Source organism: Kwoniella bestiolae, chromosome 1 (genome assembly GCF_000512585.2).
Source record: "Kwoniella bestiolae CBS 10118 chromosome 1, complete sequence".
NCBI lineage: Eukaryota > Fungi > Basidiomycota > Tremellomycetes > Tremellales > Cryptococcaceae > Kwoniella > Kwoniella bestiolae.
In genome coordinates this window covers 3304851-3318691 of record NC_089241.1, presented here as the reverse complement: position 1 = coordinate 3318691, position 13841 = coordinate 3304851, and the positions used below count along the sequence as shown (strand labels likewise).

The following is a 13841-nucleotide window of genomic DNA, read 5'->3' as shown; positions in this document are numbered from 1 at the left end:
CTTTTCTGAATGGACGCGTTGCAGGTGTTGCTACGAGTCGAGTCGAAAGATGAGGACACGGGCAAGGATGGGATGAAACTGATAGAAGAATGACGAGGAGAATGAGGAGGCGAATTGAGAATGGAGGACAAAGTTCAAGGATGGGATGGGATGCTGCATTTGGAGTCGATAAGAGGCAAAATCACGTGACCTCTTCGAAAACACGTGGCAGATGCACGCTAGCGTATATATATATATACGTAGATGAGCATCAAGACGATGGTGACAAGAGAGTCTAGCATAGCTTCACCTATTTAGTCATTACACTGCTCATCTTCGTCTGTAATCAAAATAGGTATTCATCATGACGGTTAAGGCAGAGTGAGTCGAGCCGTGCTACTTGCTTACATGGCTATGATGAGAGTTGCTGATTAGCGACTGTATAGGCAAGACTTGTATCTCGACCCGTCCATCCGGGTGAGTGATAGCTACTTTTAGGCTACCTCGTCGCTGTCATGCTGACTCTTGCCCTTGTAGGACTGGGTGCTGATACCTATCACCCTCATTATGGTGAGCTTACGTTTCCGTTCCTTTATAGAAAGCATGTCAGCTCACCTTCTGTTGTATCAGGTATTAGTTGGTGTGCTACGTCACTATGTCACCCTTCTCCTCAATTCACCTCCGAAGAAACAGCCTGCAGCAGCTGTGAGAGAGCAGTAAGTGCAGCTGCTGCGTTATTTGTAATCGTGTCGAAGCTGAGTGTGAGATTTCAGGCGAGCGTTGGGTCGAGCAGCCTTGCTTCGCGCAACCGCCCCGCTCTCACCTCTACCTCCTACGCAATACCGATCGTTCTCCACGTCTTTCGCAGCGGCACTATCATCAGGTGAATACCTCAAACCATCAATCAAGAAGGAAGGGGACGATGCAGCACCGGCAAATCCATTTGATAATGGTCAAATGGACACTATGATGGAAGGGATGAAGAAACAAGGTGTGATGATGTGAGTTTCAGCTTTTTCTATGATTTAAGATCAGGTTAGGAAAGCTGATATACGTATGTGTGATTAGGGTACCTAACATGGTCATCATGCAATATATCAACGTCTTTTTCTCTGGGTTTGTTCTGAGTAAGTCATCGTTTCACTTGCGCATGAAGCTGGGTGCTGTAGCTGATATAATCCTTTGTCTACTTGTCAGTGAGATTACCGTTCCCCTTGACTGCTGGCTTCAAGTCGCTTTTATCGAGGGATATCCCTATGCCTGATTTGGATGTCAAATGGGTATCGTAAGTCTCTGATTTCCATCCTCCCTTGGCAATCCAGTCTGATGTCGATCTAATATGTCTTGGGTTGTAGCGCATTATCATGGTACTTCCTCAACTTATTCGGTTTGAACGGTGTATTCAAGCTTATCTTGGGGTCAAACAACTGTAAGCATCTCTGCTCATACTCACACATCTTCATTCAATGATATGCTACTGATTGACCATTTGCCCGACCCGCAGCCGCCGTCGACACAAGAGATCTCACAGCCATGTCCTCCCTCTCGGGTGCAGGCGCAGGAATGATGGGTGGACCTGGTCAACCAGACATGTCCAAACTATTCAAGAGTGAGGTCGAGAATCTAGCACTTGCAGAAGGGATGTACAAATGGGTTGGTGACGGTATAGAAAATAGAATATTGAAAAGTTTCAACAAGCTATGAGATAGCCGTTCATAAAAGGTACTAGAGTCTCAGGATGATGCATGTTTCGTTTACGGTAAGATTTGTGTTATCTATGTTTAGAAAGGCTTAATATACTTACATCTCCTTCACACGAGTAAAAGGACGAGGGAGATATGTAACATCGAGTGTTATTGATCTTTTGAAGAGACTTCCTTTCTTTAATCCCTTGATTTGTTCACTTACTTGCTGATCTCAATTTAAAGTGACTGACGAATCAACACGCAAATATCACTGCTGTCTCGAGTAGACACAGCATACCACATACTATCTCATCTACATAGCCAGTCTATACTAAAAACACCCTCTACTCTTCAAGTACAAACATATCTTCTTGTGATCACTTTGTTATCTCTTCTCGGTCTTTTCGTCTTCAGCGTCTTATGTCTTACTTGTATAATCATATTTGCACACTCATTACCAACCTCAAGTCTCTCATTTTTCAGTAATAACATCTCGCCTCTTTGGTCCGATCGCGTTGAGATCTCCGACCTACTTTTCGTCCCTAGATCACCTCAAGCACAATGTCCAATCTGGAAGACATTCTCAATACCACCCCTTCAGAAGACGGATTGATCGCTCCTACTTCTTCTGTTCTTGATACCCACTCTTCAGCTTTACCGACCACCCCTCTTACCGGAGCTATCAATCCCACCATTGCTCAAGAAGCAACTTCGACCGATACTGAGACTCTCAAGTCGACCTCTAGTCAAGATGGGGTCACTTCAAGCTCCACTGTCACCACCGCCTCTCAAGTGGGGACGTTGACAACTCTAGAAGAAACAAGCACGGAAAGTATCGAGACCACCAGCATCAGACCAACAGAGCTGACCACAGCAACTGAGCATACTACTACTGCTACGGCGTCATCGACCTCCACGAGCTCTACATCGGAGATAACCAATCGACAAAGTTCATCTCACACGACAGCTGAGACCAGTACTGAACGACGGACCACTTTTTCAAGTACTTCCTCTCTTGTCTCTACGAGGACAAGTGAAAGTTATTCCCAGTCATCTTCTACGTAAGTCACCTGGCCTCGATAGGCTATCGAAAAAGGCTTATTTATCAATCATTCGTAGGATCGCTACTTCATCTATCTCTCCGATTCCACCCCCCGTGCCATTCACCTCTACCTCTGAGCAAACAATAACGTCCTACACTTCCACCTACTCGACTGCGTACGAGACACCCGAATCATCTACTTCGGAGAGCTACGGGACGGTAGAGCGTTCTCAGTTGGCTTTGGCACATCTAGAGGTGGAGTCGAGCTCTGGGGCAGAACCCGAAACTAGTGCAGTAACATTTTCGTCTTCGTCTCAGGTAATCAGTATTGGTATGTCTCATCTTATATGTTGTTCTAGCCGGCTTCCTCGCGTATATACATGCTCATGTCGATCTGTCATTAGCATCATCGAAATCAAGTGGATCAATCGACCATCCCTTGGATCCTACTGCTAGCGATGGTGACCAAGCCTCAGAGACAGGTGGACCCTCTGCCACTCTTGGTGCGGACTCTGCGCAGTCGAACTCCAATCCTGATACGAATAGCGGTGAGGGTGGTAAGCTGAGTTCGGTGGCTATTGTTGGTGAGTATCAGACATCAGGGATCAAACATGACTATACGGGACACATGTGCAGAGCTGATGCAGTACGATGTTTATAGGAATAGTAGGGGGTGTACTGGTGGGACTGATCTTACTGTATCTCGCATGGTATCAATGGGTAAGTTTTCTCTTGGTGCAACATCTCTGACCAATCCAGTCCATCTTTCACTAGATATGTCGAAGCTGATTTCGTGTTCGATGGCGTAGCGAAAGCGAAAAGCTCGAGAAGCGATGTTCTCAGATGATGATACCATAAACGAGAAGTTTTCGCCCATGCACCACAATCGAATCACCGGATCATCCTTTGGCGCTGCTGATCCAATTACACCGTATCATCATCGACAAAGAGGGAATCTCACGGACGACGACGAGGACTGGTACGATCCCAGCGTCGTCGAACAGTTCGTTGAATACCCCTACGACAATAACGGAAGGAGGGAAACTCAATATATGGTTACCTCTTCTAATCCCCATTTCAATGGAACACATACCGAACATCAAAATCGAAATCAGAATCCATTCGAAGATAATCTATTCTACCCTACCAACACTTCTTTACCTATCAGCGACGGACGTACGACATTCATCTACAACGATGAGTATGAGGGCGAGATGAATGCGAGTCTGGCTGAAGATATGTCACCAGAGCTATTACGACGAAATGCCTCACAGCGATCAGAAGGAGAAACCCAGGGCGGAAATCCATTTGTCCCTCCCATACCTACATCCAGGCTTGGACGAAACGAGACTGTCAAAACAGTCAGGACGATCCCGGCCGTACCGTCTGATGTGGACGGCATAAGCCTGTACGAGTCCTTTACGGGCGATCAGACGAGACCGCAATCCGAATATACTGAACCTCCCACATCGAATTTGTTACCATGGATTAACAAGGGTAATACTCCTCAACAACCAGAGGAACCAATTCCATCTATCCCACAAACACAGGCGCAAACGCAAATACCAAAGAATATGATACCGCATGCGAGTACGAATTTGCAACAGGAGCTCAGACAACCGCCTAGAGCTATGATGAATCGCATGCCTGATGTGGAGGCTCCGAAGGGACATGGAGGGGAATTGGCTGAGATTCCCATTCCTAGTTTTAGATGAACAAGTGACGAACCAAGAGGTACAATGGTAAATTCCTGAAGATATGAAAACCTCTTGTATAGTATCTGTGACACGAAATGACGATTTGATATCACTATACGTATAATGGAAAGGTTGATTTGTAGCAATACTTACTATGATGATGATGGATGATATGCGATGATGCAGATGTAAAGAAGCTAGTCATGCAGCGCAACGAGCACTTAGTACGATTTTCGTTTCTGAGTGACCTTGACTGTAGTACTGTACTGTAATTTGACTTACCCTTCATCACACACGGACCACATTCATATACACACGTCAGAGGCGCATTTAGCCTCGAACACATCCCTTGTGCATTGTATGTATGCATATTTAGCGTGTATGCATATTTAGCGTGAAACGGATTCCCAGCAAAGTTCTCGTGTGATTTCATATATCGCAAAGACCTTCTCCATGGGGTTTATGCACTTCACTTAATGAAAGAGTAGACTGACGCACGGGTCGGATCGATCGTTTATCATCACTCATCCTTTTGTTCGCACTAGATTAGATTAAAAAATGTGGCACCTTGCGTTATTGCATTCGAGCTAAGGATTGACCTTTCTTTACTGTTATTTGCGGATGACCACAAGACATTCCATCTGCGATGCGATGCAAACCGAACAAACTCGGAATGGTAAGAGACTAAATTAGCCGTATGCTCTACCACACCTTCGGTCTATCGTTTGAACCTATCAATCGCATTGTCCTCCGCTCAAGCTCCTTCAAACGCGACTATCTGTTTTCCACCTCCCCTCGTCCCGTATCATAAGACTTGCAAAGATAAACAATCCTCAACCGACCAAGATGAAGGATATGACTCGAACGAAGATATATAAACATCCTCATTCTCATCGCTTTCCCCTCTTCTCTTCTTGCTTCACTCACAACATTCCAACGTAAAACAACATAACCAACTTATTTCACATTCATTACCAAACCCCGATCCACAACTCTCTACACCTCTTACTCTTACACTTAGACACATAAATACATTTATACAATGCGATTCGCTCCTCTCCTTTGCGCTCTTCCCCTCATTGGATCAGTCCTCGCTGCTCCTACTCCCATCAAGGAGAATGCCATCGCTACTAGGGAAGTAGATGTTTTGGCTGTTGTTACCCAACTTGAGGCTGATGTGGTAAGTTCCCTCTCCTCGTCTTTCCTCTCTCCTATCTATCTCAACTATCCCTGGGTATTTGATCTATACTAGTTCTGATTGTTTCCAATTGCACTCAGCTCGCCGCTGGTTCCCTCTCCGACCTATCAGTCGAAGCCGAGGTTACCGCCTGTCTCCAAGTCGTCGTTGGCGCTTTCAACAGATGTGGTGATGCTTTGGGTATTGCCATTGGTCTCGATGTTGAAGCTGATGTTGAGATTGCTGCTCTTGCCAAGTGAGTATTCTTGTCTCTCCATCTAGCGTGATTTAATCATTCGTCACATGGTCAACGCTGATGAAGGTATGAATACGTAGAAGACAAGACGTCACCCAAGAAGTTGCTGAAGTCCTCGCCCGAGTCGTTGTCCAAGTCAACACTCTCGTCGGTTCTATCACTCCTGAAGTTGCCTCTATCTCCGTTGTTGTGAGTATTCTCTCTCCACTACCTATTCGAGAGCCGAGATGAACAGATATTGATGAGATGGTATGATGTTCTCCAGGCCGCTCTCCTCGCTCAAATCGACTCTGCTCTCACCCTCATCCTCAAAGGTGTCGAAGCTATCCTCGCCGGTGTCCTCACCCTCGTTGCTGGTATCCTCGTAGACCTCAAATGCTTGGTGGAGGTAAGTAACCTCTTCTCCCGTCTTTCAAAACGAATCCAAAGAGCAGAATTGATGAGCTGTGATGGATCACAGTCCTCGGTCTCCTCGATGCTCTCGTTGGTGGGCTCCTCTCTGTTCTTCTCGGTACCGTTGGTGGTCTCGTCGGTGGTCTCCTCGGAGGTGGTCACTAAGCGTTAAAAACGCCAAAACAGACCGTTGCCTTTATTACTCATTACTCAGTGATAATGTAGAATGGACAACCCTCTCTTTCCCTGTAGCAATCCCGTAATCCAGTAAATACCTTTGATGAATCCTTTAATACCTATCATAACGAGTTAATGCATGATGCACGTGTAGCGAGTTACACTTCTTCTCTAAGTGGATAATCATATCTCATTAGCTTCGTGGATCATGCTGGCAAAAGCGAGGGATCTCCCTTCGCCCTCGCCCATACAAGAGAACAATATTGTAAACACTATACTGTACTCTACTGAAACTGCCACTCGGATCATGCCGCTCCTTCCCGGCGCTGATCGTCCTTTAGCCACGCTTGCATAGCTTTATGTCCTATACCACCCGCCATTACCATTTAAAGATCGCGAACAGAACGGTCATCCCCTTGTTCGTACGAAGCGACTGACGTTCTCTTACCTGATCGGCAGCAGCAGTCTGGGAAAGTAGCTATGACTCAGTCATTCCCACTTTAGCCGACGTCAAGCCTGATGATAGGTCAGCTGGACAGGTTGAGGTCTGGCCCAATACAGTCGTTCACGCTCAAGACACCTGGAACACGCTCTCGGAGAGTATAGTCCGAGTGAGGTCGATCAAGCATGATCGCCTTTTCCTCTCTCTCGGGGGAGTTGAAGCTCATTCCGAGATTGGATTGGTAGGTCTGATTGATCTAGCTTCTCAAACTAGCTGCAGTAGACGTTTGGATTTTGGAAGTGCCGAACAATTGGATCTTTTTTGCTCCTGCCTGTTTCTCCTCGAGGTATGGGTAGAAAGAGGGTCTTACTCTAATGATTACATCTGATCGAGATGATCGAGGTGATTCCCAAGATCTGACTATCAGTAAGAAGACCAAGGCAGCCATAACCTCAAAATCTAGAATACCTGATGCGGCTGATCCTGTACCAGCGCATTGTCATCATGGATCTATGACGGTTGGTCGAGTCGACGAAAAAAAGACGTCATGATGGTCAATTTTATCTGATACTATTATACCGGATCAAACATCATTCATCACCGACATCAAAACAATAAATCTAGATGAATGCATGAAAGTAATCGATTTCGGTTGACCGAGCGTCTATTCGGTTCCCCTCGTAATATCTCGGAACAAATTGCTAGATTGATTGCCAAGAAACATACATTCTATCCTTAGAAGGGTGAATTATGACGCCCTTCGCATCAAGGTTTTGACTTTCACCATCAATCCATTAAACGCACACACCGTACCGCTCCTTTGGACCGTTTTTTTTTTTTTGAATGTGGCAGAACAGGGAGAAGGCATGTTACTAGCGAAACATAATACCTCATCGGTGTAAAATAGTGTTCAACGCCCTTCGCTCGTTTACTTGTATGGTGTCCTGCGATTCAAGTATATTTCCTGCCCTGACTCTCAAGTCAGATGACCTCTCGCAGGAATTATTCTAGATCATGCTGATGCTGAACATTGTTGCAAAATACACATCCTTTCAATTTCGGACCTGGATCTACAGCCATACTTGATCCTCGATAAAACAAAAACAAAATTTAGATTAACAATTTCATCTAAGCTACTCGACTTAGCTTGTTCGCTTCAGCGGAGATTGGCATTCCGATCATGAGAACGAGAGCAAACTTGAGCTGTCCGAGGACTTGCTACGGTCGGTCCTCATCGGCTAAAGTAACGATGGTACGATACTATCTTACCGGCTTCTCTCCCTGGGGTCGAGGGAAAAGGTATAAATACCCCTCTCATCCTCGACTCTCAACTTCCCATTTCTTCACCAACAATCTTTCTCTTCACATTCACTAAACTTACTAAACCTCATAACTTTACTCGATCCAATCCAATCGACACCAACCAAGCAAGATGCGATTCAGCTCCCTCCTCTTCGCTCTTCCCCTCCTTGGGTCAGTCTTCGCCGCTCCCGCTCCCGCTGCTCTCGGCGCTACCGACCTTGTCCTTGAGAAAAGAGATGTCGATGTTGTGGCTACTGTCCAAGAGCTTGCCAACACTGTTGTAAGTACATATATCCTTCTCTCATCTCTCTCCTACACATCATCTACCATTCCCTATCCGCTTAACCTGTCTGATCTGTCTACCCATACTTCTGGTGTGATGGTTGCTGATCCCCCTTCGATCGACTTCAGCACGGCTGTCAACCCCTCGGAGCATCTCAAACCGAGATCGAAGTCGAGGCTACCCTGTCCATCATCGTTGGTGCACTTGAGAAATGCGGTAACACCTTGGGTATCGACCTTAACCTCTCGGTTGACGTTGATGTGGTTCTCGGTGCTGTGATTGCTCCGTGAGTTGGTCTTGCAATGTACCTTCTGCACACATATACCTTTACCCTCATCTGTTCCTGATACTATGTTTTGGTTCATCGGTGCTGATACTGTATGGTCTTGATGTACGTGTAGCCACGGCGACATCAAGAACCAAGTTGCCAACATCCTCGCCCAAGTCATCGTCGACATCAACATCATCATCAAGTCCATCAAGGCTGAACACAAAGAGAAACCTAAATGCGTGAGTCTACACTTCTCCTGTTAATCATCATCGATCTTTCTCCGGTCAAGGAGTGATACTGTATAGCTATGTTATCATGCTGATATCTCGATGGAACAGGCCGCTCTTCTCGTCCGAATCGATGTCTGCCTCACCCTCATCCTCAAAAGTTTGGCTTCTATCATCTCAGGATTGATCTGGCTTGTCGGAACCATCCTCATCTCCCTTGGATGTATCCTTGATGGTATTCTCACCTTCCGTAAGTCACCTCTGCGTTTCCCAGCCATCTCACAAACAGTCCAAAGCTAATGATAATCTGTGACATAGTCCTCAAGCTCCTCATCGGACTCCTTGGTAACCTCCTCGGAGCCATCCTCTGCGGATGTGTCCTCTAAGGATCACCTTGAGCTGATAGTCGAACGAGGGTCATTTTCACTCTTTCAGATACCCTCTACGATGATCAAATCTCAGCGAAAGTTTCTTCTCTTACATGGTTTGGTATGGTTCCGAGGTTGGTCTTATACTGTTGATTAGGTGTTTTGTATCCTCTATTTTACGTCACTCATCACTCTTCCGGTCATACTTCTTATATACGGGCTACGGGGTTATGCATGGTTATTATTTTTATTTGTGATCCAGGGGAGACAAGAGGCAGTTCAAGTATTCGCCGAAGATGGAACAATCACTGTACTACAAACAGTAGTCAGGACTCACAAAGTCCTGGGAAAGAACCGAGATATCTCACACATACGTCTGCAGTCTCTAGTAGCTGATACATGCCATTTTACGATCCATGCATGCATACTCTGTCCCAGCAGTTTTACTCACTGGAATGTATTTTGCCACTTGCCACCGGACGAGTGCACTGTAAGCGCACCTCCACTTTCTTAGGTCAATCGCTGTCGAAAAAGTTGAATCAAAGCAACGCAAAGTCGACTTCTCGTCTTCTGGGCTCCATTATCGTCAGGCAGCATCAATCCATAATAATCACTCCAAGCTACGTTTACCTGCTATTTTATACTGCAACGCAATGTCCACGAACAATAGCAGTACTCACTATAATATGGTTATCGACATATCCGCCGAAGGGGACGTGTTAGAGGAAATCACCAATATGGAATCTACGTGAGCATCTCTTCTCTCTACTTCACTTCAATTCCCACTATTCGTCCATGAGTCACACTTGATATGAACATGTTGTCTGTCGTCTAATACTGATCCGATATACTTCCGCCTCTGCTACTGCAGATTCTACAAACAAGGCTATCAAGCAGGATATGAGCACGGCCAACTCCACGGCCTGTTCGAAGGTAGGGAGTTGGGCAAAGAGAAAGCGTGGGAGCTGTGGGAGGAGATTGGATATTATGAGGGATGGGCTGGGACTTATGTGGAGCTTTTGGGCGGGAAGGTAATGGAAGGTGAAGGAGGAGGGAGGAAAGGGAAGGATGCTAGGTGGGTTTGAGCTTATCATTCTACGTCACATCACTTTGCGTGCTTTCAGTCTGGATTAGGTCGGATGAGATCAATCGGAACGGTACGATATGGTATATGATTGGACCATCAATATAAAGAGATTTGAAATGAAGTGTTCTCATCACATCACATCGAATTGACCGTACTGACTTTTCATGTATATTCGGTATCTGGTAGAACACTAAACCACGCTCAAATCCTCTTATCTCTCATATCCACATTCCCACGTACCAACCCTTCGCAGCCGTCCAGACCTCCATCTGAAATCCAGCCAAACCCGACCGCTACCAATGCTTCCTCCGAAGTAGACCTAGCAAGTCTAATATCAAACATCAGAGCGCGATACAAACTCCTCTGTTCGAGCTTAAACGTTAAACCGAGATTACATGTCGCTCAAATCGTCGAGGTCGATCCTTCCTCTGGAGCTGGGACTGGGCAGAGTAAGAATGCCTCGATAGATGGGGGGATTGAGGGGCCGGTAAAGGGAGTTGATACGAGGCAATTGCGATTTTGAAGGAAGGGCTCATCAACTCGTCTTTGGAAGCGCTCGCTATCGAGCACATCTTCGGGATGGCCATCCTTATCGGATCAATGGAGATCAACGAGCGTCTCTTGCCCCTCCTGCTCTGTCGAGCTACAGGGTTGTGTGCGGGAATGCTCATGTCTGTCCCATTGTCAAATCAAGAGAGGCTTTCCCTCTGCTGGAAGCGAGATCTGCTGCTCATCCCTACTACCTCGATTGGCAACTTGCGGTGAACGAACATGGCATGCCCGGAATCCATGTACAGCTTGTTATACGCGAATGAACAATGCCCAATCGTATTGGATGATTGTGAGGGACATTTACTTGGGAAAGGGAAGGATGAAGGTATACGTATACCGGTGAATGGGAGGAATATGTCGGATGAAGATGGAAAAGAGAATAATAGTATATACTGTAGATTTCACCATGCAAGCCATCACTTATAACTCTTGAAACCAAAATACATACAAATCATACATAGATCAATGAATCTCTAGGTTCTCTGGGGATATCGCATATTGTATATATCGTATCGTACAAACTCAAACTTCTTCTCTTCTCTCAAGTCCCATCTCCCAGATCACCTTGATCTTCAAATCTGAGCTGTCGCTTGACTATACCCCTATCATCTACCTAACACCACAATCACACTCCAGGAGCTGATACTATCTTGCCACCTCGGCAGTAGGTGTATTTGCCTGACCCTATTTCCACATTCGAGCATTATCAGCTATCCTTCGAAATACACATATCGTTTGAGAGGTAACATACCAGTTCCTCAACCGGAGCAGAATCGACAAAGTCAGGCAAAGCCGTTGAATCCTGAAGATACGATGGAGTTTCATTCTCTCCTATTGGCTCATCTTCCAATCCCAATGCGTCGAGTTCTACACCACAAAGTCAAACAATCAGTTCACTCTGTTCATCTCAAGAAGTGAGAATCGTCCAGAGAGCAACTGACCAGCTTGAAGATCCGCTTCGTCCACCTCATCAGGCACACCATAGCTCCTACCCAGAGATTCCTGGATATCGTTGGCTTGTTCGATCAGATCTTCCATGTCGTAGTGGATGCTCTGCACGTCATATGCGATGTATCAGCTACAGGTATCTCAAGCATAAGAGAACATGGGGAAGCTGAAGTCTGCGCTCCGAACCCACCTCGATTTTATCGATATCTATGCCTTTGTATTGCTTCTTCATCTCTTTGTTCGCCACCTTCATTGCATCTACTGTCGCCATCTGATAAGAATCATTCCATCATCAGCATTAGTCTAGGTGGGATGATACAGGACACCCACAGTATTCTTCAGATTCTCAGTAGTCATAGCGGCTTGTTCCATATTATAAGACTGCTGTTGTAATTGGAGTAACTGGTTCTCGTACATCCTCTTCTGCTTTAATACTCTCAATGCACGTTGCTGGACTGCTGCCTGGAAGTATGGGAACAGGTCAAGTCAGCGACTGATAATCATCTGAATCTTCCTATCATTCCCTCTCGTGGTTGCTCTGTCGACCTCCATCCTCCTCTCTTCCCTATGTACACCCGCTTATCCTCCGATCTGCCTCATCCCGTTCGCCTCGCTTCCCTCTTGGTCGCCAATCGTAACTCTCCATCTTCTTCTATTCCCTTGGTATCCCTCATTCTCCCTCTGGGTCTCACCCACTCTTTTGCGTCCTATACATCAACACGTATCACGGACCCCATAGCTGTCTATGGTGTCATAATCGAATTTGACAACCGTGCTGCTCCCGCCAAGCCTGCTGATCTCCCCTTCACATTTATCTATCCAGATACCATCGTGAAAATAGGAATGGACTAGTAATGACCCACCTTCCCAGGCCCCTCCCTCATCTTAGCCATCTGTCCCTTGAACACCCCCAACTCGGCATCAAGCTTCTTAACCTTGACCTCTATCGAGCCCATACGAGTGTCGGTCTGTGGTACAGAGATATCAGCTATCATCTTCATCTTGATGGTGATATGGGTGAGTAAGAGAAGGTGAGCTGTAGTATGTGACTGCTATGTCCTACTGCATGATTCACCATAGGCGAATGGTGACGAGGAAGAGGAACACTTACAGATTGAATGGCATCGTTCAGGGATGGTTTGGGTTTGGCCTTGTTACTTCCGAATATCTGTTGTAAGAGCGTCTCAGCTTTGGTCTTGTTGCTACTCAACATGTAGCTGACAACTTGACTTACTCTGTTCATATTGTCTCGTCTTTACTATAACTTCTACTCAATCAAGCTAGAAAGAAGAGGAAGAAGAGAAGGAAGAAGAGGCGATAAAAGTCTGATAAACCACCTATGAAGTTGCGTTCTCGCTTTTGATTCGCTGTACAGGGTAGAACCGGTCGACTTGCTTGATCAGGTAACCTTCTTCTCCAACCCCTTTAGATTAACTCAATCTGCAATTCGCCAACGACAAGAACGGACAAGATCCGATAATACTAATTCTGTTTGATCGGGATTCGCCCTAGTGTAGCTCCGATATCTCGATGATTGAGTTTGGGGGTGATGATGTGGTTGGTGGCGTAGTAATATGATGAGAAGATACAATGATACAATTCCAGACTATGCAAGGTGTGGAGGAAGCAGGATGATCTAATCTGTATGTCCAAATGTCAACACGAGGAAGAGGACAGGCAATCCATGAGGGAGGAGAGATGACGCTAGCTCAGCTTGGGTGGCAACGTGGCTTGGTTAGTGAATTTGACACGTGGTGTTAACAAGAAATGTGGGGGTTGTTTGTGCGGGGTAACATTTCGGTTGATTGGATTGAAGGTGGAGGATGATCAAGGTGAAATGGGTTTTCGATGCTGCGACATATCATCGTAAACTAGAACAGTGAATGGCATAAAAGATGAACCAGTAACAATTCATAACAAACTCGCTGCAGCGCACACTCACACGACCCACCCCT

General features: G+C 45.9%; 6 protein-coding genes across 6 annotated transcripts; 5 read left to right on the top strand and 1 right to left on the bottom strand.

Annotated features, from left to right (window-relative positions):
• Positions 1-343: 343 nt before the first annotated feature.
• Positions 344-1683, top strand: I302_101266 (uncharacterized protein; the record flags this gene model as incomplete). Its single annotated transcript, XM_019191271.1, has 9 exons — positions 344-360; positions 426-456; positions 517-549; positions 610-695; positions 753-980; positions 1048-1106; positions 1177-1264; positions 1335-1408; positions 1484-1683. 9 exons carry the CDS (start codon positions 344-346, stop codon positions 1681-1683), a joined length of 816 nt encoding a protein of 271 aa, XP_019048019.1.
• Positions 1684-2225: 542 nt separating this feature from the next.
• Positions 2226-4421, top strand: I302_101265 (uncharacterized protein; the record flags this gene model as incomplete). The annotated part of the gene is made up of 5 exons (XM_019191270.1): positions 2226-2725; positions 2784-3037; positions 3111-3290; positions 3368-3426; positions 3516-4421. The coding sequence occupies 5 exons, from the start codon at positions 2226-2228 to the stop codon at positions 4419-4421; spliced, it is 1899 nt and encodes a 632-aa protein (XP_019048018.1).
• A 1024-nt stretch (positions 4422-5445) lies between these two features.
• I302_101264 (uncharacterized protein) lies at positions 5446-6394 on the top strand (the record flags this gene model as incomplete). Its single annotated transcript, XM_065869258.1, has 5 exons — positions 5446-5583; positions 5682-5836; positions 5917-6025; positions 6102-6228; positions 6297-6394. The coding sequence occupies 5 exons, from the start codon at positions 5446-5448 to the stop codon at positions 6392-6394; spliced, it is 627 nt and encodes a 208-aa protein (XP_065725330.1).
• A 1886-nt stretch (positions 6395-8280) lies between these two features.
• Positions 8281-9317, top strand: I302_101263 (uncharacterized protein; the record flags this gene model as incomplete). Its single annotated transcript, XM_019191268.1, has 5 exons — positions 8281-8430; positions 8562-8719; positions 8835-8943; positions 9043-9181; positions 9250-9317. 5 exons carry the CDS (start codon positions 8281-8283, stop codon positions 9315-9317), a joined length of 624 nt encoding a protein of 207 aa, XP_019048016.1.
• A 635-nt stretch (positions 9318-9952) lies between these two features.
• I302_101262 (uncharacterized protein) lies at positions 9953-10909 on the top strand (the record flags this gene model as incomplete). Its single annotated transcript, XM_019191267.1, has 3 exons — positions 9953-10047; positions 10171-10374; positions 10573-10909. The coding sequence occupies 3 exons, from the start codon at positions 9953-9955 to the stop codon at positions 10907-10909; spliced, it is 636 nt and encodes a 211-aa protein (XP_019048015.1).
• A 674-nt stretch (positions 10910-11583) lies between these two features.
• I302_101261 (uncharacterized protein) lies at positions 11584-13129 on the bottom strand (the record flags this gene model as incomplete). Its single annotated transcript, XM_065869257.1, has 8 exons — positions 11584-11622; positions 11690-11805; positions 11880-11991; positions 12077-12157; positions 12217-12348; positions 12750-12854; positions 12998-13054; positions 13121-13129. The coding sequence occupies 8 exons, from the start codon at positions 13127-13129 to the stop codon at positions 11584-11586; spliced, it is 651 nt and encodes a 216-aa protein (XP_065725329.1).
• Between the last annotated feature and the right edge of the window lie 712 nt (positions 13130-13841).